At 39.1% G+C, this 27,035-nt stretch overlaps 1 protein-coding gene across 7 annotated transcripts in view; it reads left to right on the top strand.

Moving 5' to 3' along the window:
• Positions 1–27,035, top strand: part of NCKAP5 (NCK associated protein 5) — a 531,557-nt gene that overhangs the window by 453,941 nt on the left and 50,581 nt on the right. For 5 of the 7 annotated variants that reach the window (XM_068139093.1, XM_068139094.1, XM_068139095.1 and 2 more), the window contains 5 exons: positions 8,730–8,834; positions 11,918–12,109; positions 12,598–16,421; positions 17,456–17,633; positions 21,938–22,016. In XM_068139093.1, the coding sequence (XP_067995194.1) occupies positions 8,730–8,834; positions 11,918–12,109; positions 12,598–16,421; positions 17,456–17,633; positions 21,938–22,016 (4,378 nt within the window). The remainder of the gene's footprint in view (positions 1–8,729; positions 8,835–11,917; positions 12,110–12,597; positions 16,422–17,455; positions 17,634–21,937; positions 22,017–27,035) is intronic. The other 2 variants (XM_068139096.1, XM_068139098.1) reach the window with 2 other exon arrangements.

The raw sequence follows: 27,035 nt of genomic DNA, 5'->3' as shown, positions 1-27,035 counted from the left end.
GAAAACACTGATAGAGTTATAAAATGAAAGCTAGGATCAGAGAGGATTACTTTGTGTCTTTCAAATGTAACTTTTATTTAAAGCATTTTATAAAAATTAATAAAACTAGGGGATTTGGAACAGTAATTGTAGGCTTACGTTAATGTTGTCAGCTCTCTAAAGAATATAGAAAGATTATGTTATTTATGTTTGTGCATCAACCATCTGCTGAATATCTCCCAATTTGTGCCCTAGGATACAAGTTTCCATCTTTCTGAGTTCCTTTAGAGTCTAATTCTCTGCTTTTTGCCTTTTCTGGATGGTTCGGTAATACTGGAGAGTACCAAGCCTGGAAAATCTGAAGCAGACACAAGTGAAACCTTTCTTATCTTTTTTTTCCTTTTCTTTTTTTTTTTTTGATGCTGGATTTGCCATGTTAACAGGGTTTTCTGATGTAGTTTTAGCACCCTAATCTTCTCTGCAAATGTTTGTAATATCGTACCCTTCTATTTTGTCTTGGATGTTGTCAGTTAAATCTCGGTAAACTCACCCGGAAGATTTGCCAGCAAAGCTGACAAACCACAATTAATACTGGGTTTGAATTCAAAATCCAGCATCTGTGTCATCAGGCTTCTAGGTATTTTAGAAAGTCAGCCAAGTAGGAGTCAAAACCCAACGAAGCCAAATGAAAAATATCAAATTAGAAATGTCATGGCAGGGTTTTGGGGTTTGTTTGGTTTTTTTTAAGATTAATAGAAAACTCAAATCCACTTGACTTGACATTTCTGGATTAGCTTGAAACTTCCTATTTTTTGTAGTAAGATGTCATTTAGCTCACTGAAATGTATTTTACTGTTAATCCTTTAATATTTATTTTTTGTACAACTTTTCTTCTCAGTACCACTGAGCAATACTACATGTTTGTGATTGTTTCCTGTATTTTTCACAGCTGCAGGTAAGACCAATAAATAACAGTCTCCAATGACTTACTCATAGCACTGTGAGAGTTATCCTGGGGTTCACTTGCTTGTATTAACTCCCACAAAAAAAGGAGTTACCGGGGTAAGTCTTCTGTGATACAGCTGTTGAGATACCTGGCAGCAACATAGAGTGGCAAATCCCTACAACTACCTGAAGGGAGGTTGTAGACAGGCAGAGGTTGGTCTCTTCTCCCAGGCAGCCAGTACCAGAACAAGAGGACACAGTCTCAGGCTGCGCCAGGGGAGGTTTAGGTTGGATGTTAGGAAGAAGTTCTATACAGAAAGAGTGATTGCCCATTGGAATGTGCGGCCTGGGGAGGTGGCGGAGTCGCTGTCATTGGAGGTGTTCAGGAGGAGACTTGCTGGGGTGCTTGGTGCCATGGGTTAGTTGTTTAGGTGGGTTGGATTGGTTGAAGGGTTGGATGCAATGATCTTGAAAGTCTCTTCCAATCTTGTTTATTCTATGTAATTCTAACCTTTCAAGCAGACCTTAAGAAAGAGTAGACTATTAAATATGAAGACAGCTTTCATCTTTGCACCAAATACTATGCAGTATAAGACTTCTGAGTCGTTTTGCCCATTCCAGACTGAGCTGTCTGATGTTTCATTGTGTGCTTTTGCAAATAGTAAGAATCTTCAGTACCAGCTTGGTCTGCTGGAAGTTGTGCCTGTAGTAACAAAGAAACAGAAAGAATAGCTTAATATGACGCATTAGCTTTGCAATCAGCAGGTATATGGTTTTGCTTGCACAGAAGTTTATTACTAGCTTCTAGAGGTCTAAGAAGTGATGAGTGTATAATTATTTTGGGTAAAGAAGAATAATTTTAAATGGTCAGAGATTGTTAGTTTCTCACTCTAATTTTAGCTGTAACCCTGTATATGGTTAAAAATGACCCAACAGTAGGAGAAATTAGTAACTTGACAAGTTGACTGCATATCAGATGTTCTCCTAGATGTCTCCTGTGACTCACTCCTGTTACCCATATTGCGCAGCTCTATTCGCTTAATCTATTGTGTGTTCTGCAGCAAAGGAGGAGAGCCAGAAGAGAGCCATGGCGAACCTGTGTTTGTCACTATGCTTTACTGATACTTTGTCATTTTCTTTTTCCTGACTGCTTGATGTAAAATGTTGTTGCTTAAGGAAATGCACAAGTACAGCTTGATTGGTCATGGTTACTATTGTACAAGGGAAAATGTGAGTCTAAATATTTGATGCAAAATAGTCTCTTAGAGCCAAACACACAAACATGTAACAGGTTTTACAAACAGAAAAATAGAAACTCGGAAGAATTGTTGAGCTATCACATTGCTGTCAGTGAACATGAACGTGGACTCAGAACACTGCCTTAATGCTGGGAGCAGGAAAAGTTAGTATCTGAACCTAGTGTTTCTTCCATTGAAAATGCTGTACTTTGGGATTTTTTCCCCCTAGGAATAACAGTTGTCTTCTTACTTCCTCATGCTTTAAAGCTTTGTCTCTTTTTAATACACTTGTGAAAATCTAGAGAGAGGTACACCTATATGGATGTTCCTTTGTAGCTTAGTCTAAGATAAGGTCATGTTTTATTCCTAGAACTGGCACCCCCAAAAAAATAATTAAAAAAAAAAAAATCATGTTGTTGACTGTTTAGTTCTGGACAGAGATACAGGAATATGTATCTGAGAGACTGAGGGAGCTGGGGCTGCTTAGCCTGGAGAGGAGGAGACTCAGGGGTGACCTTATTGCTCTCTACAACTACCTGAAGGGGGGTTGTAAACAGGCAGAGGTTGGTCTCTTCTCCCAGGCAGCCAGCACCCGAACAAGAGGACACAGTCTCAGGCTGTGCCAGGGGAAGTTCAGGCTGGAGGTCAGGAGGAAGTTTTACACAGAGAGAGTGATTGCCCATTGGAATGGGCTGCCCGGGGAGGTGGTGGAGTCGCCGTCACTGGAGGTGTTCAGGAGGAGACTTGACAGGGTGCTTGGTTACATGGGTTAGTTGATTAGGCGGTGTTGGATGATAGGTTGGACGCGATGATCTTGAAGGTCTCTTCCAACCTGGTTTATTCTATTCTATTCTAATATGAAATGATTGTGCATAGGGGACTTTATTTCCTGTAAAGGAACTGCTGCTGGTGCAGGAATGGTTCTGAAAGACATGCTGTATTCTGCAGCTGAACCACCATAATGCTGGACTACATGTTAATATAAAATATTTATCAGAAGTAGCCACAGACACAAGTGACCTCATGCTGTTAAAGTAATTGATGACTGCAAAGCAAATTATCAGAGAATTAGAAGGGAAAATGCACAGCTATTTCCACAGTGAAATGTCCTTGAAATTATCCTGAAGGCTATAGGTTTAAAAAGGAATCCGGGATGGCACATACCGTGATCAAGGAACTCTGCTGGGAAGCTGCCTTTCTTCACATGCAATAAGCAGCTGGAAAGATGAAGGCAAGTTCCTAAGCAAGCTGGTCACTATGATAATTGCTGTTGCTATTACAAACTGTGAAAATGGGAAGACTAATTTTCTTTCGCTACAAAGTTAAACAGTAATGGCCATGAAGTTCTGTTCACAGGAAGTGAGTAGTATGAAAGTAGGACATAATTCTGAATTTCTATTAAACATAGAACTTCCAAGAGCTGAAAGTATTATTATAACTTTATTTTCATGGCATCAATTATATCCAATAAAACATCAGGCATTGCTGTGTGTACAGAGTGTATAATTGCAAGTACATTTCCTATGTTAGTGATTATTAGAATTAAATAAAATGGAAGCATCTTTTTGCAGCTTTCACTTTCTAATATTTAGCTGTTTTCTGATGACAACCACTTGTTCTGCTCTCTTTAGAAGAAGAATTACCATATGTCAAAAGTGTATGTATTACAAACTCAGATTTGTCTAAAGGCAAAATCTATTTCAATTCTCAGAAGTGTTGGGGTTTTGGTTTTTTTTCTTTAACTCTACTTAATGTTTACTTTTATTTCAGAGTGTTTAGTGTATGAGAACTTCACACATCATACTTTGTGTAGTGTGTGTTCTTAATCTAGCCAACTTTTGATGGACTGGGTGAGAGATGTTCTCCCATCTCCAGCTGAACACTCCCTCTGCAATGATTCCAAGGACTAAAAATCAAATGAAAATATAGTTTCATGAAAGGTTGTATTTCTACATAAACTAAAACTACATACATTTCATATGTAAGAGATTTTTTTCCTTTCTCTGGTATGCTGTCTTCTGTGGTATAATGGAACTGTAGTATAGCGTACTGTTTCTCTAAGTCCTTTGAAATTAAAGCTGATACTTGATGTGATTAATTCATAGCTGCGCTCTGCTTCTGATGGCTATGACAGAGATGAACAAGGGAACAGGGAAAGTGAGACAGGTCAGCTGATTGTAAAAAAAGTCACCTAGAAAGAGCTCTTGTCTTTCATCAGCCTCTATTACACTTATGAAAAGATCACATTAGCACTCTTCTGCTGCCTTTTTGGTTTTTCTTCTTTCTTCCATGTTTTTGGTGGTTACTAAGATGTAACTCATTTAGTTCAACAGAGGAAAAGTTGGAGCTGTGGTATTGCTGACTTGAGTATAATCTTCTTCATGAAGAGAGTTATTAAAAATGAGTGGTGTGAAGGCTGCAGAAGATTTATTCCCTGCCAGTCCAGTTACAGTGGTCAGGTTATATAGGAGAGTAGTCCAGAGTAAGCCTGTTTGGGTCTGTAATATCCTAGATAATGGCAAAGATGGGATGAAGCCACACACACCAAACAAACATTTATAGCTCTAGCGTGAAGCAGCAGGTTGAAAACGAGGCCTTAGAACCTAGAGAGGGGGAGAATTTCTTTCATGTGAGTGATAAACTTTGGCTCGTGTGAGAAAAGCAAAGCCAATTGATTTAATAGCAATTAACTCACCCAGTATTGGAGAGCTGTGTACACTTTGGCATAATTCATTGACAATTGTTCTGGCAATGCTGCAGGCCATTAGATGTTTTAAAAGGGAGATGGGAACTGATAGATATTCTGCACAGATACAGTCAATGGACACAATAGTTAAGGGAGTCTCTCTAATATTGCCTCATGCCGGCCTTCTTTTATCTTCCTAGAAAGCCTTAATAAGTATGCTGCTGGGGGAAGGGGAACTGGCCTCCTTTTTGATGGATTGGTTATCTACCTGCCAGATAATTGTATTTCCAATTGCACTTGATATAATAGGCTTCCACCTAAATTATCAATTACTTTGTTTTTATTTTTTTATGTGGGTTACACAGTTAATCTTGACATTGAGCCACAAGGAGCACGACCTTTTCTGTATCAGTCTCACAGATGACAGAGGAGCTTTGCTGCTGCTGGCCACAAGCAGCCACAGAGAGGCCCTTTCTGCTCTGCCCTAGCCTCTGAGCACCCACTTTCTGTAGAGGCATGGCTCCAGTCTAGCTAAGATGCTATCAACATTGTTTTTAGTTTGTGCCTGCCCCTCCAGAACTCAGTAAGGGATAGTTTCCAAACAATTTGGCCCAGCCCATGCTTCATTCACTTCATAAGGGTTTTCCGTTCTCCAGTCCAGTGCTCCTGATGGTTTCCTGCATTCAGACGGGCCCAGACGTTCCCCACCATGTACAAATATTGCCCAGTTTCCCCTTCTCATTATATACAGAACCAGGAAATGGGGTGGTTGGCTTGGATTTATAGTTGTAACTCCTCAGTTTCATGTTCAAATATTCATTTAAACTGCTTGGAAGTCATTGTGTGTTGTGGTTTACCTTTTGTTGCATCGCATCGTGATAACATCAACAGTGGTTTTAATATTGTACAGTTATCAAGGCAGCAGTAAGTCCCTGATCTGGTTATGTGACTGTCATCTGAAAATAACCATAAAGGACACAGTACATTTTGTGTATCTGTGAAGAAATCAAGATATACAGATAGGACCGTCTGCTTACTTGGTTTTAAATGGATTATTAATGAGGTTGTTTGGGGTTTTGTAGCAAATACTGGTTTTTCCCATTATTTTTAATTAGAAAATGGAGAAGGAATAAGGAAAAAATCAAATTTCTTATCATTTTTCTTTTGTAATTGGATGACTTGCTTCAGTGCAGTGCAACTATATTTAATTAATGATCTCAAACTTTGTTATGCTGTTTAATGCTAGTCATTATGCTGGCTGTGTGTCTGTTTATTTGCATATGTGTGGGGAGGAATATTCCCAACGTGATGATCTTTTGTTTGATTCAGAAATATAATCACATTATACATCTTGAGAACACGCTTTCCCCCTTTGTTAATCATTTTAGTCTGCTGATTCACCTTTGTTATATGAGTTTTATAGAGTCAAAGTGTCTAATCCTGGCCAAGATGATTCAAACACAGCATGACCCATATGCAGCCCAGATCTGCTGGACATTGAGTCAGTGTGGAGGGACCCCTGTAACTCTGAGCCATTTACAGCATGCTATGCTGGGCTTCTTATCACTGGCCAAAAATTGTTTCTGTTTACTGCCTGTTCCAATTTGGCTGATCTCTGCTCTTCTGTCTGATGTGGACAATAGCAGCAGCAGGCTAAATTCTGTGGGGTGACATTAATTGAGACTAGTTAGTTTCCCATATTGTGATGCATATATTTTGCCATTTAAGTAATGAAATATCTAAAATGCCTTGCTGGAAGAATGGGAAGGCAGTTTTGCAGCTGTAAAACTCCTACAGCACTCCTTCTAGAATATTTTTTTTCTGAGAAAATAAATGTACAACTATAAATGATCATCCATCTTGGGTGTCCTCAGTCGTGACCTCTAATGCACAGATCTGGCTACAGTGATTTCCCCTACATTATCTGTGGAAGGAAAAATCAAGTGGCTGGTTTAACTGGAGAAAGTAGTTAATTCCTCTGCAAAGAACAAATACACCACTTGCTCCTAACATGGGTGACTCCTGGTTCTGAAAACAGTGCAGTTCTCTGGTGGTTCAATAGTGCCATTGGAATTACTGTGAAGAATAACACATGTACTAAATCAGTAAAGCTGTGAGTCTTGGAAGGCAGTTTAGCTTGAATTTAAGTCTCAAACAAACACCAGACAGTAACTCTAGTGGTAACACTTTGAAAGATGCATGATGAAGAACTAGGCAATAGGCATCACTGATGTTAAAAAACATATAGCCTGGATGTAGTTAATACTAATAATTAGAAGTATTGGGGATACAGAGTGCTTGTAGCATTTTAAGTCTACTCAACAATATACTGGGCATGTTTGTACAGAATATTGATCATCTAAAATATTTTCCATATGAAAACTGAAAATATTTTCCATAATCTGTCTGCAACAGATAATACCTCCTGAAGAAACCTGGGTGAATGTGCAACTCTTACAAAATTACTCCCAAATTTATAACTACTATTTGTTGTTTTGTTTTGTTTTTAAAAAGCAGGGTTATCTGGAATAGATACCTAAAGCACAGCATGCAGATAACAAAGGCTGGAGGAATGGCTTCCTGCTTTGTTATCTAACAGATTAATTTCTGCAGTAGGTACCAAGAGAGTGGGCTGAGGAATAACTGGATATAAGATACTGTGTGACTGACATTTCAGGGCCCTGCACACTGTCTTGACAATGTGGATGAGGTTTTGTGGCTACAAATTCTTTTTCCCCTCTATGACCAGGCTTCCTAGATGGACGTGGTCGTTTGCCACTCATGCAGCCTAGATAAGTCTTCATGGTTTGCATCCTTCCCAGGGTCTCCCTGGGAAGCATCCCAGCAGGATCTGCACCATTCGTTTCTCCAAGCTGAGCTCCCTGGTGCTGAAGGGGGCATAGATGTGGTCTCTCTCTCCAAGTGTGGAGAATTAATGGGAGAATGAAAAGAGCTGATTCAAAGTCCTTATGTTTGTTTGTTGGGCTTTTTAAAATCCTTCTTCATTGATTTCAATGGATTGTAAGTCAGATCCATACTGCCTGTTACATGATATGTTGGTCTGGTGACTGACAAGAGCGCAGGTATTTCTTCTTCTGAAGCCATCAGCCAAGGCATTCACATAAATCATGGATTTTATTGAAACTCTAATTAAAACAAATCAGGCTTAATGCAAACTGAAAGCCTTAGTAATTAGAATACAGGTAAACATGGAGGAAAAGGCACAAGCTTAGCCATCCTTCCAAGCAAAGCTGAAAAACCCACTGTGTATATAATCGAACAGCATGTGAATATTAATGCACAAAATCCTCAGAGTCCCTGGTTCCCTGATGCAATTATTTTCTATTCACATTAATTGTTCCTAACAGATGACATTAATGACTTTGAGTGAAAATGCGTGCAAAGGAGGCCTTCAGCAGATCAATGCTGCTTTAAAATAGGGTCACTTTTACAATCATTCACTCAAGGTGTAGCAGCTCGTAAATAAAACAGCATTAACAGGTTGATTGATTTATAAATGTTAATTTTGTAGTTCATTTTTATGCTGTTTTCCTGAAACCTGTCAAACTCTGTGGATAATGGTGGAACTCGTGTTTATTTGTCACTGTTGGCTATGAAGTAATGATAAGTTGGAAAACAGTGACTAGAAAAAAAAAGTAGTAGAGTTTGCTTTGGATGAGGAATGATCTGTTCTGCAGACAGGAAGTCTTGGACAAAGTAAGCACAAAGAGAAACATTTCAAATTAGAGCAAATCCTCTTTTACCTCAGGGTCTTCATTTCCCTTGAAATTTAACAGCAGAGTTTGGAATTTTAAAAATGCTGATCTGCTACATATTTGACAAATGCTTATGCTTTGCTTATTCCTTTCTGCCCCCCTCAGAAACTCCATTCACGCATCTTAGACCTCTCATCTGGGGATTTGCTTTCAGAAGTAGAGCGAAACAGAAGCCTGATGCAATCTCGAACTGCTGATGCTCAGATTCATGTGAGTTTTTTGTGCTGTACTTGTACCCCTCTTCAGAACCTTCCTTTTTGCCTTTAAAGTCAGGGATGAGCCATAAGGCTGATTTCTGAATTGAAACACTGTTGAGGCAGATAATAATACTCCTTCTTCCTTCTGTTCTCTGAAATTCAATATTGTGTCCTCAGTTGATATAGTAAGCAGATAGTGTCACTCTGTGCAAAAAAAGCGTAAATCTTAGCAATGTCCCCAATATACCTTTTTGGGTATTGATTACATCTCAGAATCTCTGAGAAATGGTCAAGGAGCTTTTTATTAAAGCCAATGCAACATATTATTCATCCTACTTTTATGATATATTATGTATGAACTTTTAAAAATTCATGGGCTCTGCATTTTTTTTTTTCAGATGGGCTTAGCTTTGTGCTTATTTGGCAAAACGTTAGCCAGCGTGGCTTTCATGTTTCATTGTCAAAGAGAAAAGTAGCTTAAAAGACAAAAGGCATGTAAAGATAGAGGAAAACAAAGAGGACAAGAGCAGAACATTGAACCTGTGCGTGCCTTTGATCTTGAGGTGGTGTAGTGTCAACAAAAGTGTAATCTCCTTTGTAATACATACTTTAATGAAAAGGCCTTGTTTCACAGAGTCACCGAAATGCTTACAACCCTTTGCATGATATGTAATGAAGCCTTTAGGTTAGTTTTTTCTGATACAGGAATTTGTGTCTTTGATAGGCTGATTCTTTCAATTTTCTGTTATTTCTAGGGAGAAATAGGTATTTAAATTAACAATACTGAATTCAGGCCTTTTTTACTCTAATTTTATTAAAAATAATGACTCAAGAGTCATTATTACAGAAAAATTAACATTTCCCTGTGTTAGTTATTAGACTCAGACACAAGTTAAATATACTTACTTAGTGCACCATAAACATACTGTTTAGAGTATTTCCTTGGATAATTTGTAGAATAAAGGAAAATTGCATGAGAAAATTTTACTCTCTCTTTGGTTATCTGAATGCAGTCCATGAATTGGATAGATGGCCTGCTTCAGCATCTCTTTTTGCACATTTCCTCACCTCTCAAACAAGAAAAATTACTCCTGTAACATGCTGTTCTTTTGCTTTGCTTAGATGTCTCCATTTTCCCCATTGCTGAAACTCTAGGACCAAATGCCTTTCTCTTCTCTTTAGGTGCCAAGGAAACAAAGTGAGGGGTTGGAAAGGCTCTCAGATAAGCTGAAGATGACAGGAAAGGAAGGCAGTACTCATTAGTGTGCTGTGATCTCTTTTCTCCTACAGGAGATCCTTATAGGAAAAGATTTTGCAGGCATCCTTCCTTTAAACACTATGATAACTATGACATAGCCGAGTATAAAGGGCAGAAATTTGACATGACATGTTTTCCCAGTGCCACAGCTGAAAGGCAGCAAAATAGCCAGAACAAGCAGATGCTGCCATTAGCCTTTAAACAGTCAACCTTACAGGGGAATGACGGCATCATAGCTGAGGAAGCTGATGAGAGAGGGTCTCCCATGGGAACCACGATGTTAGAAATAAAGAGTAATTTGTCTCAACAAAGTGAGAAAGTCTGCTTCTGAGCCAAAAACACAGGCACCAGCCTGCCTCTGATGTTGAAAGATGTATTCTTCCCAGAGCCACTGCATTTAAAGGCTATTCCTCCTGCATCCATTTGACTTCCTAGGAGAACATGTACCAATAACTCCCAGAGGTGAAATGTGCTCTTGCTACCTCTAAATGATTTTCCCATTCATAGGTTTTGCCTGTGACAGAGAATAATGATTTGCCCTGTAGTTAGGTTTGTCAAAACCAGAACATTATTATGTCAGTTGAGCAATGAACAGCTGTACTGATGAACTCCTCAGCAGTAAAAATTCTGCTCTCTCCCATTTAACTGAAAAAAGGTTCAACCCTAGTAGTAATAAATGGGAGGACAGAGGGGAATAAATGGGGGAAATTAGCAGGCCAACAACAAAAAAAGTGCCTACAAACTGAGCATTGTTCCAGAGATTTGCATGAAGAAACTGCATCTACTACTGAGACAGTTTTGATAGTTGTTTTGTGGGCTCAATAACTAGATTTCTTGTGTCCTCCTGAATATAAAGGTTAAATTTCCATCTAAGCAAAATTGACTTGGGGTATATTATTTGAGCTTGTCTTAATGAAATCCCAAACAAAGTTTTATGCAACAGAGTCATGTCACTCTGTCTGGTGTTCCTGGTAATTAAAAAGATATCTGATTCTGTAAGGAAAGTGGAAAATAGCATAACAGAATGGTGCAGGCACTTAACATTAAAGAAACTCTAACACTGTTAGGCACAAGAGTATTAGTTTGGAAACAAATTAAAGGCATCCTAGATAGTCCTGCAGAGGTTTAATATTTAACCTAAAGTGCTATCTGCTCTTCATTACTCTCTTACTCAAAGCTGGCACTTAGTCACAGTCAGCTGAAATTGCATTTGGAGAGGGGCGATAACTACACAAGTACTAAAGGCAACCATAAAGTGTCAATAAATTGCATAAGCAAGAGGCTTCAGCTGTCTGCGAGCGACACAAAGATGGATTGTCCTACGTCAGAGAGTTTCTTAGACAAAGCTTTGAACTAGATAGGAAACCAAAATTAGACTGTAATGGAGAGATTCCATTCTCAGTGGACATTCTGGTTGGGATACTAAATTAATTTACCTTGTCCAGGGAGTACAGCCTCATCTGTTACTTTGCGGGGCTATAATGCACTTGTCAAGATGTACTTGTATTCTTATAACTTTGTTTTCTATATCTTACTGGTGCACGCTGCTTATGTACAAAGCATAATTCAAACAGACTCAGAATAATCTTTAGCAAAAGAAGAGGAAAATGCTGCTTGAAGAATAAAGAAGCAAACATGGAGAACTGTGGATTTTCCCCCGACGAATAAAAACGTTAGCAATTTTTAGTTGGTTCTCTATATTAAATGCACCAGACACTAATGACATAACAGGGAGCTTTAAGTAGCTTGCTTGCATTTTCTTTGTCTTTCTTAATCAGGGGAAGAGTAAATGATCCTTCTCCACCCATAAGATATTTCTGTTTCTTCTAACATTTTAGGAATGCCAGCAGAATGTGAAATCCAGTATACCTGCCTTGAAATGCCAGAGTCAATTAAATATGATGGGTCCTAGCCGCCTGTATCCCCGGAGCAGCTGCAGCAGCAGTGAGCTCTCCCTCTCAAGTGCTTGCAGTGAATATTCCAGTGGTTCCTCCTACACTTGGAATGATGGAAAGACATGCAGCAAAAGGGTAAATCGTATTAATTTTCTTTGTAGCTTAAACTCATCTGAAATAAGAATAACTGAAAAGCTTCCTGTTTCAGGAATCTTTTTTTTACTTTCTTTTTTCTTTTGTGTTTAAAACAGTTATCAGGAAATGCAGTAAAGGTTTTCTCCTCAATGTCTCCCTCCCTCTTACTCTCCCTGCTTTTAACTTTTTTTAACAATTCCTTTATCACCCCAATTTGCTCAGTTTCCTCATTTATTCTGACATTTATTCTGCCTTTCACAATCCAAATTGTTCTTCTTCTTTATCTTAATCCTTCCACTAATATTGTTCTTCCTACAGGTTTTAAATGCAGTGCAGCCTTCACACCACTGTGAAATCCTTTATTAAAAAAGAACATTGCTGTTAATAGCAATGGATCAAATGAAATGCCCTATGCAACTCCTAAAATGGCAGCACTTTTTATTAACAGCACTTGTGAGTAATATGTGAGTTTTATTTTGTTTTAACAGTCATCTGTGTGCTGGGATAAAAGAATAAGCATTGGTTCTTCGCTCCCAAGCAACCTCTCAAGTCCTGCAGATGATCTACCTCCAACTCGTATCAAGGAAAACCATATCTTAGAAGGGCTGAAAAAATTACAGAAGCAAAAGATATTACTTGAGTCTCCTTCAGTAATATCAAAATGGGGTTACAAAGATTGCATGAACTCTAATGAGGGAATATATTCCCCAGGAGTTAAATGTGGCAGCCATAATGAACAGACTCTTTGCAAGCCAATGGAAATAGGAAGTATGTGCATTGAACATAACAAAACTTTCTCTTATGATTCAGATTCACATGATGATGCAGACGATGACTCTTCATCCTTACTCTTGCTGCAGGAAGTACCAAGCAAAGACTGCAGAACCTACTCTAACAAATTAACTCACAGCATTTCTGACAGTCTCTTTGACTGGGATCCTGATAGGAAACATTTGCCAGAAAGAAGTTTGTATTTTAATTCAAAGGAAAGACCTGAAAAATTGACTAGTTTTGTCAGTGGATTTCAGGCAGAAGTAAAGTCGTGCAGCAGAGCAAAGCTGCCTGAGATACAATTAAATCAAAGCCATGTTAATACAGGCTGGAAGGATCTTAATTTTCAGCTTTCAGATACTGATGACAATGAAGTCTTGGATGAACTGCATATAGAAAGCAGTGATGAGAAAAGTCCATCAGATTTATTAGCATCTCCTTTTACTGAGAAGTACACAAAGGCCACTGATGTGCTCAAAGTCGCAGAGAATTCTCAGGAGGAAAAACGGATATCTGCTCACTCAGACATTAGGCCAAAGACAGGTACTTTCATTAAACAACAAAAGGTTATTAAGAAGACCTCTTCTGAGGAGTGCATTACCGTAATATTTGATGCTGAGGATGGTGAGCCTATTGAATTCAGCTCACATCAAACTGGAGTTGTCACAGTAACAAGAAATGAAATTTCAATCAACCAACTGCAAACTAGGTCCAGTTCAGAATACACTGAACTTCTACCTCAGGGAATGACTGATTTGCAGACAGGAACCAATGCTAGAAACTACACTGTGTTAGAAAGACCTGAAAATGAAACTGAGAAACAAACTTCTGAGGATAATACAGGAAATAAAAATACAGTTGTTCCCACGACCTGCAGTGAATCTTCACGCTGTGGAAGGGCAACCCTGCAAAATACTCCACAACAAAAACTAGTGAAGCCAGTGTATGATGTATCATACAAGACCAATTCAAGCTCCACTGTGCATGTGGGAATCATTCAAAAGCCAAACATGACTAAAATACCCAGCAGAGGTAAATTCTCTCCACAAAAAAATGCAATAACAGAGAATGAGGAGACACCTGCAGCTCAATCAGTGGGCCCTGCAGCCCTTGAGAAATCACCTGCTCTGCCACCTGTAAAGCTTTCAAGATTCAAAAAAGCACAAAGTCCACCTCATAATTTTGACTCAAAAGTCAGCTTCCAGGTTCCAAAGCCCCCTGCCCACCTCCTTCCTGGCTTGAAACGTCCAGGCAGAGGTGATGGGTCAAAGTATCCAAAGAGTTCAGCATCACCACTGTTGCCTCAGCGCCTTGTAGAGCCCAGTGACTACGGAGAACCTCCAACCAGAGACTTTAACTGTGATTTAGCAACTGTAAATACCCGATCACCCTCCCCACCCCTTCCTCCAGGCAGGTCAACATCCCTGTTGATTCGGCCTAATTATGCTCCTTCACCACCTGTAGCAGTAAAATTAGGAGGAGCTGGTCCCAGTGAAATAGCAAAAAATCTACTGAAATCATCACCATTAAAAGGAAGTGTGAACTCTGGCTTTCATAATCAATCTCGTCAGGAAATGCAAGCAAAAACTGTATCTTCTGGGGCCAAAATTGAATTATCTTACCTTCAGGAAAATGCAGAAGCAATTATGCAAACTAAATGCGTATCTCAGCAACCCCATAGTGCATGCCAAGGACTTTCCAAAGTTTCCACAAAGCAAGTCTGCCCAAAAAGCCCTAATCAGCTGGACCTCCACAGGAATCGTGAATTTTCCAACACTGATTTTCAAATAGCCAGGTCCTTTGCTGTAGGTTGTCCATCTATGGAAAGAACTTCTTCACAAAACACATACTGTAGGGGAAAAGATATTTCCAGTGACAGTGGAGTGGATCAGCCACAAAAGATGCCAAATGCGCTCTCCACAGCTCCTCAGTGTCATACAGCAAGCACAGGTGAGCCTTTACTCTCTCAGGTAAATAGTTCCCTGATGCCAACACAGGTTTGTGGTAGTGACGCTGCCTATGCTGCCCATAACTCTGATGAGAAAGGAATGAAAACCCATCTCCCTGTGGGACTGAAATTGTTTGTCAAATCTCCCCAACTTCTCCGAAAGAGCTCTACTGTACCAGGGAAGCAGGAAAAAGACAGTATAAATGCAGCTTCCAAAAGTAATGTGAGTTCAAGCAAGTACAAGCAAAATGAATCTGTAACAACTAGAAGCACCACAGATGCTGAATTAAAAGAGACTACTTCTGATACTGAAGTAAAAAATAATCTTGCTGTGGGACTTAGTATGGATGCAGCATCACCTCATTCACATGAAAGCTGCAACTTGGTGGCTGACAGAGTAGATGGATTAGAAAACAAATTAGTTAAGAGATCTGTTTCTTCTAGCAACAAGTCACACTTGAAACCAGCTCTGGGCATGAATGGAGCAAAAGCTCGTAGTCAGAGTTTCAGTGCTCATACAGGAGAAAAGCCATCTGCCGCTGTGACAGAAGGCCTCGGGAAGGTACGGACTCAGATTATTACAAACACTTCTGACAGAGGAAACTCTCTGACAAGACAGAACTCAGCCATGGAAGGTCTTCAAATCAAGGCCATTCCTGGATCAGCAGTGACACCGGAGACTCTACCATTTACTCCTAAAACCACAGAAAATTCTTATTCTAGACAAAGTTCGCTTGGAAATATAAGTAGCTGCAATAGCCAGCATGGCAGCCCGAGCAAACTGCCCTTCAGATCATCTTCCAAAGTAGACTTGTTTCACAACACTTCAAAGTGTGAAGGAAATAAGCCATTTTCTCAGAAGCACGCATGCAGTCTGTCTGTCCAGAGTGAGAAAAGCACTGAAAGTTTTAAACATGAAGCTCTGAGTAAAAAAAGTGTCCTGCCAGCAGAACTGGAGTTAGAAGCATCAGCCACAGTATCTTCCAATCAAATGTCATCATTTCAAATCTCAGAAGGAATAAAATGTCCTCATAAACTGGAAGCAACAAAGTCAGAAAGACAGCAAATGTCTTTAAAATTGTCAGAAGCCTCTGAGAAGGTTGCTGATGTTTTGAATTCACCAGCTCTACAACCTACAATAGAGGAGAAAGTCATGCTATGCATCCAAGAAAATGTGCAAAAGGGTCAGGGACAAACTAAATCTCCCACTGCAGAGACTAAGCAAAAGACTGGGCCCTCTATAGCTAGCTGGTTTGGCTTTAGGAAGAGTAAGCTCCCAGCACTGAGTAGCAGGAAAACTGACATTCCTAAAACCAAGGTAGGAAAAAAGGATGTCAAAGTTTCAGGATTTGGAATTAAGCAGGCAAAATTAGAGAGAAGAAAAGAAAAAAAGAAGACTGAACAACACTGTGAAACAGAAAACGAGATTAACAGGAAAGCAGACAGTGGTGACATTTTAGCTGGTGTCACGGAGAGCAAGATTCTGAAACCTTCACAAGACATGGCTGGTGAGATCGGGCGTGAGAAAATCAGAGGCTCCACCACAGCCACATACTCACCAAAGGACAGTTTTATGAAGGAGCTTCTAAACAGGTAAAACTCTGGAACACAGTTTGGGGTGTGTTGTATACCGTAGCTTTGCAGATGCTCACATGCTGGGTTCAATGTACATTCCTTTTAGATTAAGAAGGCACAGTCATAATCAGGAGTCTCATCTCTACAGGAAAACACGTTAATAATGAGATGATAATTTTGTTCTTGTTACTTTGTTAACAAAACCTTTGAAACCAGCCTTTGAAATTAAGGAATGAGACGTTACATCCAAGTTGATAGAAATGCAAATGATTCCAGAAATCAAGAATCTAGGCAGATGGTGTGCAAAGATAGAGGATAATTAGGTACATGTTTTAATGTATTCCATCTTCATGTATTGTAACCAGCATACATACATTTGGTAACTAGTCAGAATTACAGATTGCATTGGGTTGCAAGGGAGACCCTCAAAGGTCACCTTGTCCAACCTCCCTGCAGTAACTGGGGACATCTCCAACTAGACCAGGCTGCCCAGGGCCAAATCAAGCCTGATATTGACTGTCTCCAGGGATGGGGCCTCAGCCACTTTCCTGGGCAACCTGTTCCAGTATTTACCACTCTCATTGTAAAGAACTTCTTCCTTATGTCCAACCTAAATCTGCCTTGCTCCGGTTTCATCATCTGTGATTTTGATATTTTGAAATTTGTAGATAAATTACTTTGCTTTTTGCCTTAACTGTTTTGAATTAAGCATGATCTTGGCTAATCTGGAGAGAAACAAGAATTAATTATATTTCTAGCTACCACAACCTTTGGCCACAGAACAACTTGACAGTTGCTGTCCTGTGTTTTCACGTTTGCCCCACAGCAGTCCCAAATATAATATAAATCATTATATGTGAAAGACTAAATTGATATACTACCTGACATTGCAAGTGACAGATTTGATCAAGGCTAGTTAGAAACATTTATCACTCAAAGGTCTAGAGACAGAAAGATACAGAGAGGTTACTTTAAACATTAAAGGAATGGAAAAGTAGAGTGATTGAAGAAGGGCAATGTAATTTATCAGAGGAATCACTCTCTACCTGCAGAGTTGATAAGAAAGCAGCTCGGCAGACAGAAAGTGGATCAAATAATGTTTCCTACAGGAGTATGTCAAAGGGCAGCTCCCAGGGCTCCTCTCTTCACGGCAACTCTATCAGCTCTCAAGGAAACCACAAGAAAAACAGCAACACAAAAGCTGATATGGAAATGCAGAATCAGACCCTGGTAAGTGCTTAGTACATGAAAACATTCTTACGTTCTTTTAAACTTCTGGTTGGGCTCCTTATTGCCAGTACAGATGAAAAGGATAATAACTGTTTATATATGACAGAAAGATTGTGTGTAGTGGAGAATTGTGAATTAATACAAAAGTTGGTAGCTTGACTGTGGGCCAGATTATACAGCTAGTCATGAAGATCCTACTGCTTCTGCTGGCAATTCAATTCCAGTGGAGATATATGCAGAACGATGCTATAATCATACTGTAGTAGAGTGAAATAATAGGACCATTTTCTTTTCTTCTCCTTTTTTTCCCCATTTCCCTGAAAATTGCATGCCAGTGTTGAACATTATAGAAGTCATTAAGTCTAAAATGTGCACTGCTGATGTGGAAAAGGCACAGTATTTGACCACATTTGGGAATATTTGTCACTTAAGAGAGAGTCTTTCAAAAGCAAAAACATACATTTGACCCATGTCTCTCTTTGTACCACAGAAATATCCCCATTAATGTCCTGTAGTTAGTTTTATGCTTCAATAAGTTACTAACTATACCTAGTAGTTTAATTTACCCAGAGAGTAGGAATGTTGCAGTTCAGAAAAAAATCATTTTATTTTCTGTTAACTGCTAGATTCTGGTTCTTTAAAGGTTATGTGAGTGGCTAACTTTTCTGCATTGAGAGTCTGGGATTGTGGCCTAAAGTCAGACTGAATGGGTGCCCTTCTGTGTAAAGCTTCAAATAATTAACCTTAGAATGTAGTGAGCAGTTTCTTGCCCAGCAAGGGCTTTTCCGGTGATATTTTAAAGCCCAAGCACTAGGAGAACACAGATACTTTAACTCAATGAGCATTCTTTTCACATTCCTGATAGCTTCCTTCACCGTATTATGATGATGATTATTGACAATAAACACACAGTTTTCACAAAATACTATGAAAACTTGTGCCAAAAATATTACTGAACATGAAGTTGAAGCTATTACTTTTGATGTTCTGATAAAACTGAGTTACTGAAGTACAGCACAGGCAACTATTTCATCTGAAACTTACACAGAAATTCTTTGGGATGTGTTCCAAGGGTAAAATAAATTTTTAAAATGGGAAATGTCAAATTTCATAATGGGAACTGGAAAGTCTCTTAGCTTAGCTTAGAGTGCTTAAGGTTAAAGTATCCCACACATGGTTTCTACTTCAGGCAATTGTTTTTTCACTTTAAGGCAGATGTCTCTCCTTAGAACATCTGCAAGGTCGTTTTTAAAAACTTAAGGGGGACATATGCAGAATAAATGCGTTAGAAAACTTTTTCCTCCTGACTCTTGTGGTATCATCTCCTCTCTGAAAATGTAGATGTCTTCTGCATTATAAAACCACAAATTATAAGCATATCTAAGGCTGTCCTTGTAGTGTCACTGAAAGGAAAGAGAGAGAATGAAAGTCTGGAAATGTGCAATATGCAGGAAATTCAATCCCACTGATCTAGAACTTTGATAGCAAAGCAGAGCCCCTTATCAGAGCCACTCAGTTTAACTATGCTCCATTTAATATTGTCCTGACAGCTTTGGATATATCTTCACTGTACAGAAATACAGAAACCTCTACATGTTGCTTCTACAGTTTCTAACTTATTATTTTCTAATGCTTCAGTAATCTACTGTGCCTCTCTTTTTTTTGTTGGTCATTTTGTGAAGCTTTTCTAAATGCAACAATAATAGTCAGGCCTTTAATATATCTACAAGAAACACACTTGATTTTATCAGAGAACTCTAAAGATTGCCTTTAATATACATAAATAGTGGAGAAATGCTAATTACACTGTTTATTTTTTAAGAACACTTTAGTCATGAGGAAGAGGCATCACCTCTCCTATACAATACACTTTGGCTGCTGGAAATCAAAGCCAGGGGTTTATAACTGTTTTTGAAGATGAAGTTACATTGTGTGCTTCATTTTATGAAGTTTCATATGGTGGGGTTTTTGTGGTACTTAATTCCTAAAAAAAAAAACCCCAAAACCAAAAAACTTTTTAAATCCAGTACCCAAAGACTGAGGACATCTAGAATAACAAGATTAAAAACATGCTTCCAGTTCTGAATGCTAACTTGTGAAAGAGATATACTGTAACATTGCACAGTGTGTGATATTTCATCTTGGCCTCCAAACTTCTTCAATAAAAACAATGGAAAATCTTTAAATTCAAAGCTCATGCATCTTATTAATGTCATTTCCAGTTATTCTTTGGTATCCACTTACTTTGAAGGAGATTGCAAAGGACTAGGAGATAGCTGTGACTGAAAACAGTTTCATGTAGTAGAATGGGCTGTCATGCATTTTTTTCTTTGCTTGTAAAAGGCAAAATGAATGCTTTGTCAGAAAACAACCTAAATCCTTTGAAAAGCCCTAAACTAAGAAGATTTCTTTTACTTTTTGAACAATGTGAAGTGCACTCAGTCTAATGGGTTCAGTGTGCATTTCAAAACTGCATGTCATATATACACTGCTTCTTTAAATCCTGGCCATACATTAATTTTCTAACAAGCTTTTTCTTTAAAGCCTATTGAATTCTTTTATTATTAAATCTCTTTTCTTATGATGTGCCAGGTAAAGACTTGGGGCACTATTATGCCATAACATATGCACCAATTACCTCTGATTTCTGTTCATGCAAAGAATGTTATTGCTTGACTGCCACTGAATTTATGGCAAAAGCAATGTTGCCCCAATGGCAGCCTTGTGCATTCACCTTCAGAGGCATACACTTCCCGTTAGTGTTCATCAAAAAAGCACTTTGCTCTAAAGGCCAGCCAACAGAAATACATAATCCTTTAGCCTACACCAAGGATATTCCACATTCCCCAATACTTTTTCGTGTCCTTGGCTGGAGCTTAAGGTGAGATACAATCATTTCTGTGCTGCGCTGCTTCATTTCATCTTTGTGATTTTATTACAGCCTGGTGTAATTTAGAAAAGCCACAGGCTTTTCTTTGTGAGGTGGAAGTGTGGCACCAAAATCAAGTCACCAGAAGTTTTCTATAGCACTGTCTGCCTGCAGTCTGTGTGTTTGGGGAATACCCAGAGATCTATCCTAATATTGTGAAATGTCATAGCAGCAGCAAGCCACAGACCGCCATGCAGTCTGCAAATGTGAGAAATTATTCTACCCGTAATTCGATGCCAAACGATCATATACTCTCTTCTTAGTTTCTCTCTGCCTGAAGAGCATCATTTCAGAAGAAAAAAAAGAGACATAATCAAATCTCTGGGATTAAGAAATTGTAAATGCACGTTTATAAATGTAGAGAGTGAGCCTTGCATGTCTCGCAGAGGCGTAGTCACAAGAGGTCAATAGGGCTACTTGTGTAAAACCAAGCAAGTAGAAAATATGCAATAATGGAGCATATGTCATGGAAGTGATGATAAATTCTACTGGTTTAGATTACAGAACATATTTAATGTTATTGTAAATGTGCTGTAAGTAGTTTAAAACACCAGAGAGTGATTAACAAATAATTTAAGATCTCTGAGATGTTGAAAGTAATTTTTTCTGCAGTGCTGGCTTTCCTCCTCTCATCACCTTTCATTCCTGACTGATTTATACAGCCTGGCAGGAAAATATGTCCCTGGATCTGAATTATGGCTGCTGATGGCATGTATTCGAAAGGGGTTCTCACTGTGTGCTAGGAAAATTCTCAGATTTTCTGTACACTTGGGAAATAGGAGTGCAGAAGAACAAAGCAAAAATACATCTTCATCTGAAAAACAGACTATCTAGGGGATTTGAATAACAAACACTTGGATAACACACAGAGACCCTTAGAGTGCCCTGCTTTTTCAAATAGCATTTCTCTCTCTGTTTAGCTAATAAATGCCTTCAAACAGAAGTGGAAACAAAACCACCAAAGTCCAGTGCTTGGAAAATGAACTAGTAGGGTACCACACCATGTACTAAGCTCACTTGTTTTTTAGCATAGAGAGTGTAACATGGTATTTCTAGAGAGCAACAAATAAGAGGTAAGGAGAGCCGAGCATAATTCTTTTTTTCTTTATTTTTTATTTTAATGCAGAAAGGAAACTTTTCTTTTTGAGGAATTGTGTCTTCCAAGGGTAATTTTTGACTGCTGTATATTGTGATTGTGAATTAGGTTGTTATTCTCACATATCAATCATAGAATAAGGCAGGCTGTATACTTCCACTCTTGGCTGCCCTGTAAGTTTATTCTGGTTTATTTCTGTAAAGGTATTCTATAGTTACCATGAAACAACATAAACAGAGTCACAGATGTTCTTCACTTTTGTTGTTGTACTATGCACAGGCTAAAGTAGTCACAGAAAACCTGCAAGAAGAAGAGGAGGACACCATGACAAGGACTACATGTCAGAGTCATGTGATAGGTACAAAATTATATTTTACACTGGATTTTATTGCTGTCACAGTTCCTGGGGAAAAAACAACAAACCAATGTTTAACTCTCATTACTTTGTTTGCCCACCTAATGTCAGCTTTAGCAATTATGTTACTGGATAGACAGATTAATCCAACTATCATAAAAGATCAGTACATACCATTACCGATTGCAGATCAGTGTGATGCAAGCTGTGGAATCTGGTTCTGAAAGATCATTTTAGCCTCTAAAGCTAGTGGGATACATATAGTGATACACTGTAATTGTCATCTGGCCTTGAATTAGTAAAATTCAGAATAATCTGAATAGCAAAATAATTGTTGCAATAAACTAGAAGGTGTTACTCCAGAAGGAGTAACAAACCAGGCATCTGTTCAGAAGACCTTGAAATTGTTGAAAATAAAGTTGCCTTTGCTCTATGCTTTTTAGGGGGGTAGGACCATCCACCCTAGACAATCTGCCCTGCTTTTTGATTGGCATGTACTAATTTTTAGCCTCAGTATGTGTTGAAATACCTAACAGGCAATGGAGGGCAAAACAGAATTCTACTTAGGATCTGTTTTAGAGCAGTATGTCACCAGTATAAGGAACTGACTTGGAATGAGATTCTCCTTTAGCAAGCAGAGACTGTGGCAATAGTTAAAATCTGATTCAGAATTTTAAGGACACTGTAAGTGATTTTGCAATCCAGAAGCTCTTATGTTTCACTAATACTGTGAGCCCACCAAGTGGGTCTGAACAGAGGTATGACACTGAAACACATTTCTCTTTGAATGGCTTTGCACGCTTTACTGATGTGTACATCCTTTTCAGTCCCACATTTAGTCATCTTACTTGCAGAAAAAGATCCCTAAACTCTTCCCTCTCTAAGAACCCAGCTATAATGGGGGTCCATTACAGCAACTAAATAACAGGAATTTTGACTGATGTTCAGAGTAAGACTCTGAGGGAGATTCAGTGAGTGGGTAGGCACTAGCCCTGAAAAGAGCTCTGTGAATAAAGGACTAACTTTCTATTATGACAAATTGTTCACTTAAGGTTCTTCAGAATGTTTTGTCTCTGCCTCAAAATTCTCAAAACTTACTTTGAATTGATGTTAAATGTTTGGGTTGAATTTTTTTAGGCCACATACTGAACAAGAATAACCAGTGCTTCCTTGGTGTTGATCAGTGTAGTTGGTGGTTGTGGCCCATACCTAATTGCTATGTATTTTGATATATTACTTTGTTATTGGGTCCTGCAATATGTCATGCAGGTGGCTTTCAAGAGTGTTAATATTTCACTCCTCCCACAGGCACCAAATATGAGTCTCTGACAAGATATAGTAGTTATGGAAAAGGTTGGATGGAACTTCACAAAGTCAGACTGTAGTTGTGCCTTAGGTTCATGAGGCCCTCAGTTAGCTAAGAAAGTTTGTCACTGTGGGTACGGCCTTCCTATGCACCAAAGTCATTTTTTGTAAAGAAAAGACCTTTTTCCTCACCTTTTTGAGGGCTGATGACATGGGTAAAATGACAGGTAGGTCTGTGGCCCAGGTCTATGCAAGTCCACAGTTTGTAGAGCTCCAGAAACACCAGGCAGTGCTGCCCTTGGGAAATTTGTGCAAAGAACTTTCTGTGATCCGAGTTATACCAATTGCAGAAGCATCTTCTTTTCCCTAGACAATGCCGTCTCTTAAAGGCTCAACACAGATAGCCCTCTTGTGCCTTGTCAAACCACCTAGACTAAACTCAAGGAGTTTGCTCAGAGGATCTAGTTGTTAATATCAAGAAACTTTGATGGTGGGAGACATTGTGTGCAATAGGTAGCAATGGCACCATAAAAATAATAGAAGTCTAATCAAATTTGTTAACATTTGCATGGTGAGTCCTATGTCAGTATCACACTGTGTTTTATTCCTCTCTCATCAGGCTATGCTTTATCTTACCTTGGTATTTTTCCTAATGTATGTCCACATTGCTCTTTGAGGATAGCAAGCTTTCCTAGGTCTTGTTCAGACTCTTTTACCAAATTCCTTGCTATGGCTTCTGGCATTTTTCTGCTACAAAGGTTTTCATAGCGCGATAAGCAATGCTGATTGTTTTCAAGACCAAAACTCTCGGCAGCTTTAAGAAACGTTCATTTGGAACACTTCCCACATCAGCTTGCAATTTTTAGTCAGAATCATACACAACAAAGAACTTGTGAAGGTTATAAAGAAATTGTTGCTGAGGAGAATTATCTGAGATGTGAGAAAGCCAATTTTGTCCTTGTTATGAACTAATAAGCTTCTGGTTGTCAGAAGCAGAAGGGAATAATGCAGGAAGGTTGCCTCTATAAATGCTATGCCTTGCTGCCATCAAGCACATGATAGTGAGCCAGGTCCTTAGTCCAAAGAGGGCAGTTCATGTCATGGTTGTGGCTTTTGGTCTGTTCTTTTCATGGAACTGTTTCATAGCGTTGGGAGTTCTTCCAGAGCATGAGCATCTTTGAAATCTTAAGAATTTCACTGGGCTGTTAGTTCATCTCTTACTGCGTTTTTCACCGTCATAAACAGTTGTTTTAAGAGAACAAAGATCACTGTGGTTTTGCAGCTGTACTTTAATGAGTTCATTCTACTGTTTTTTTTATCTAAACTGCTAAAAAATGGAGCAGAATATTCATAAAATGTAGAAAGGCTATGATGAAGCAGGTAAGATGTTTTTTGTGTAATAGGAAGAACAGGTACTGCTGTAGTTGTCACTGTGAAATACCTAAACTGACCTCAGGTCTGCCCAGTTAGCTAATAAGCCAGATACATGTAGCTGAACAGTCTTCAAGGTTGGTATCATGTAAGACAATGCTGGTTCATCACTTTCTGATAATGAGATACTCCTGGGTGTATTAAAAATGTGTAAAATGTCAGTTGCTACGTTTTTAATTTATTGTCAGTTGTTAATCTAAACAACTTTAAGTATTTTGCTGACTCTTTGGATTTGCTAGATTGAAACAATACAAGAATGCTTAATGCACAGTAACAGAAAATTGCCCTTCTTATATACCTGTGTCTCAGGAACACATGGTCACTGCCATATGAAGTGATCATTTGCATTATGCTCTGCTGTATTTAAACTTATATTCAAAATATTTTCAAACAATTTTAAACAAGAGTATGTCACACCTTGGATGCTTCTGCTGTACTGTTAGTGAGGATGCCAAATGTGGCCCTGGCAGCACAGATGTTACCTGTGCTCCCACTTCTCACAGAAAGGTCCAGACATCGTCAGAACTCCTTCTTCAAGCCCTCTGCAGTAAAGTCATGGGTTTTTGAAAGGGTGATGAAATGGGAAGGGCTGAAGAACCTAGTATGAAGAAGGACATGAATAAAAGGTCAATTCTCCTTTCATGCCAGGAGAGATTCCCCAGCTCAGACAGGTACAGCAGGGTCTCCAAATACTCCTATAAATAAAATTCTTCTGTTGAATACAAATCATAGTACCATAGTATCAGTGAGGGTTGGAAGGTACCACAAGGATCATCTAGTTCCGACCCCCCTGCCATGGGCAGGGACACCCCACACTAGATCAGGCTGGACAGAGCTTCATCCAGCCTGGGCTTAAACACCTCCAGAGACAGGGCCTCAACCACCTCCCTGGACAACCCATTCCAGGGCTTCACCACTCTCCTGGTGAAGAACTTCCTCCTCACATCCAGCCTGAATCTCCACACCTCCAGCTTCATTCCATTCCCCCTAGTCCTATCACTACCTGATATCCTGAGCAGTCCCTCCCCAGCCTTCTTGTAGGCCCCCTTCAGATACTGGAAGGCCACAATTAGGTCACCTCTGAGCCTTCTCTTCTCCAGACTGAACAGCCCCAACTCTTTCAGTCTGTCCTCGTAGGAGAGGTGCTCCAGCCCTCTGATCATCCTTGTGGCCCTTCTCTGGACACATTCCAGCATGTCCATATCCCTCTTGTAATATGATATATCAAGCTCCTGACAGTACTGCTGTGGTGTAAACATAACACACACACCCTCCTTGATTTTACAAAGAAAAAGCACTCTACTTCCCCCAAGGGAGCAAAAGTGTCACTGTTTCTCTTGAGTTTCCCCGTTGTCACAATAGCAAAAAAAAATGACAAGACAGTTACACATGACACCTTTACATAGAGAAGTTAATAATTGGACATCTGGAGAAGAAAGAATTATTTGTGAGAAAGTTTATTGCTTCATATTTCAAGTACTGCTTCAAATTAGCACCCACTCTTGGAAAAGTGTGATTGTATTAATTATAACCTATTAAGAGTTTTCATTCATAAACAGCCCCAAGGGAAAAGGCAAAATTCCACAGCACCAGCAAACAAATGTTAATTACTGAAAAATTCATTCTTGCAGACAACTTCACATGAGAGTACTATGGTATACAATAACAGTCATGCCAAAGACAGTTTCCTTGATTATAGTACTCATCTGTTATGGCTAAAATACAGGCACCTTGAGGTGCAAAGGCTTAGTGATTCCTAAATTAACCAAAGTACCTCTGATCTAAAGCACTGAATTTCAGGGAGTACACGAAAACATAATTAGTTCATCTAAAGGAAGTGTTTTCTTGAAGTGGAAAGGTTTTTGCTTTCAAATGTTATCTTTAATATGCCACCGATTGAACTAAAAGGCCAAATTAAGTCTCTGATAACAAAACTTGTTGAGCTTTGACAGCAGGAACATCAATGGAGGTAGGTTTTGTCCTCAGAATAATATCATTGGTAAAAACAAAATAAATAAAGAGTAGACCTGCAGTTTGCTTGTGTGTTGTGGGTACCCTAGAGAGCAAATGCTTACCAGTGAAAGAAGTGGTAGTAGCAATCAAAAATATGCCTGAGTGTTAACTGGTACTATCTGCTCCACTGGAAGCACTGGATACTACCTATTGGAGTCACATGGGGAGTTTATTCCCTGAGGCAGGCTGGGGTCAGTACCCACAGTAGAAAGATTCACGGTTCTTGGAATGAAATATCTGTGGCATTTGGTCCTATTTTTAGTTTGGAGTATT

The sequence above is a fragment of the Melanerpes formicivorus genome, unplaced genomic scaffold (assembly GCF_026170545.1).
Source record: "Melanerpes formicivorus ecotype bairdi unplaced genomic scaffold, bMelFor1.0.p_v2 SCAF_5, whole genome shotgun sequence".
Taxonomy (NCBI): domain Eukaryota; kingdom Metazoa; phylum Chordata; class Aves; order Piciformes; family Picidae; genus Melanerpes; species Melanerpes formicivorus.
This window is presented reverse-complemented; position numbering and strand designations above follow the sequence as displayed.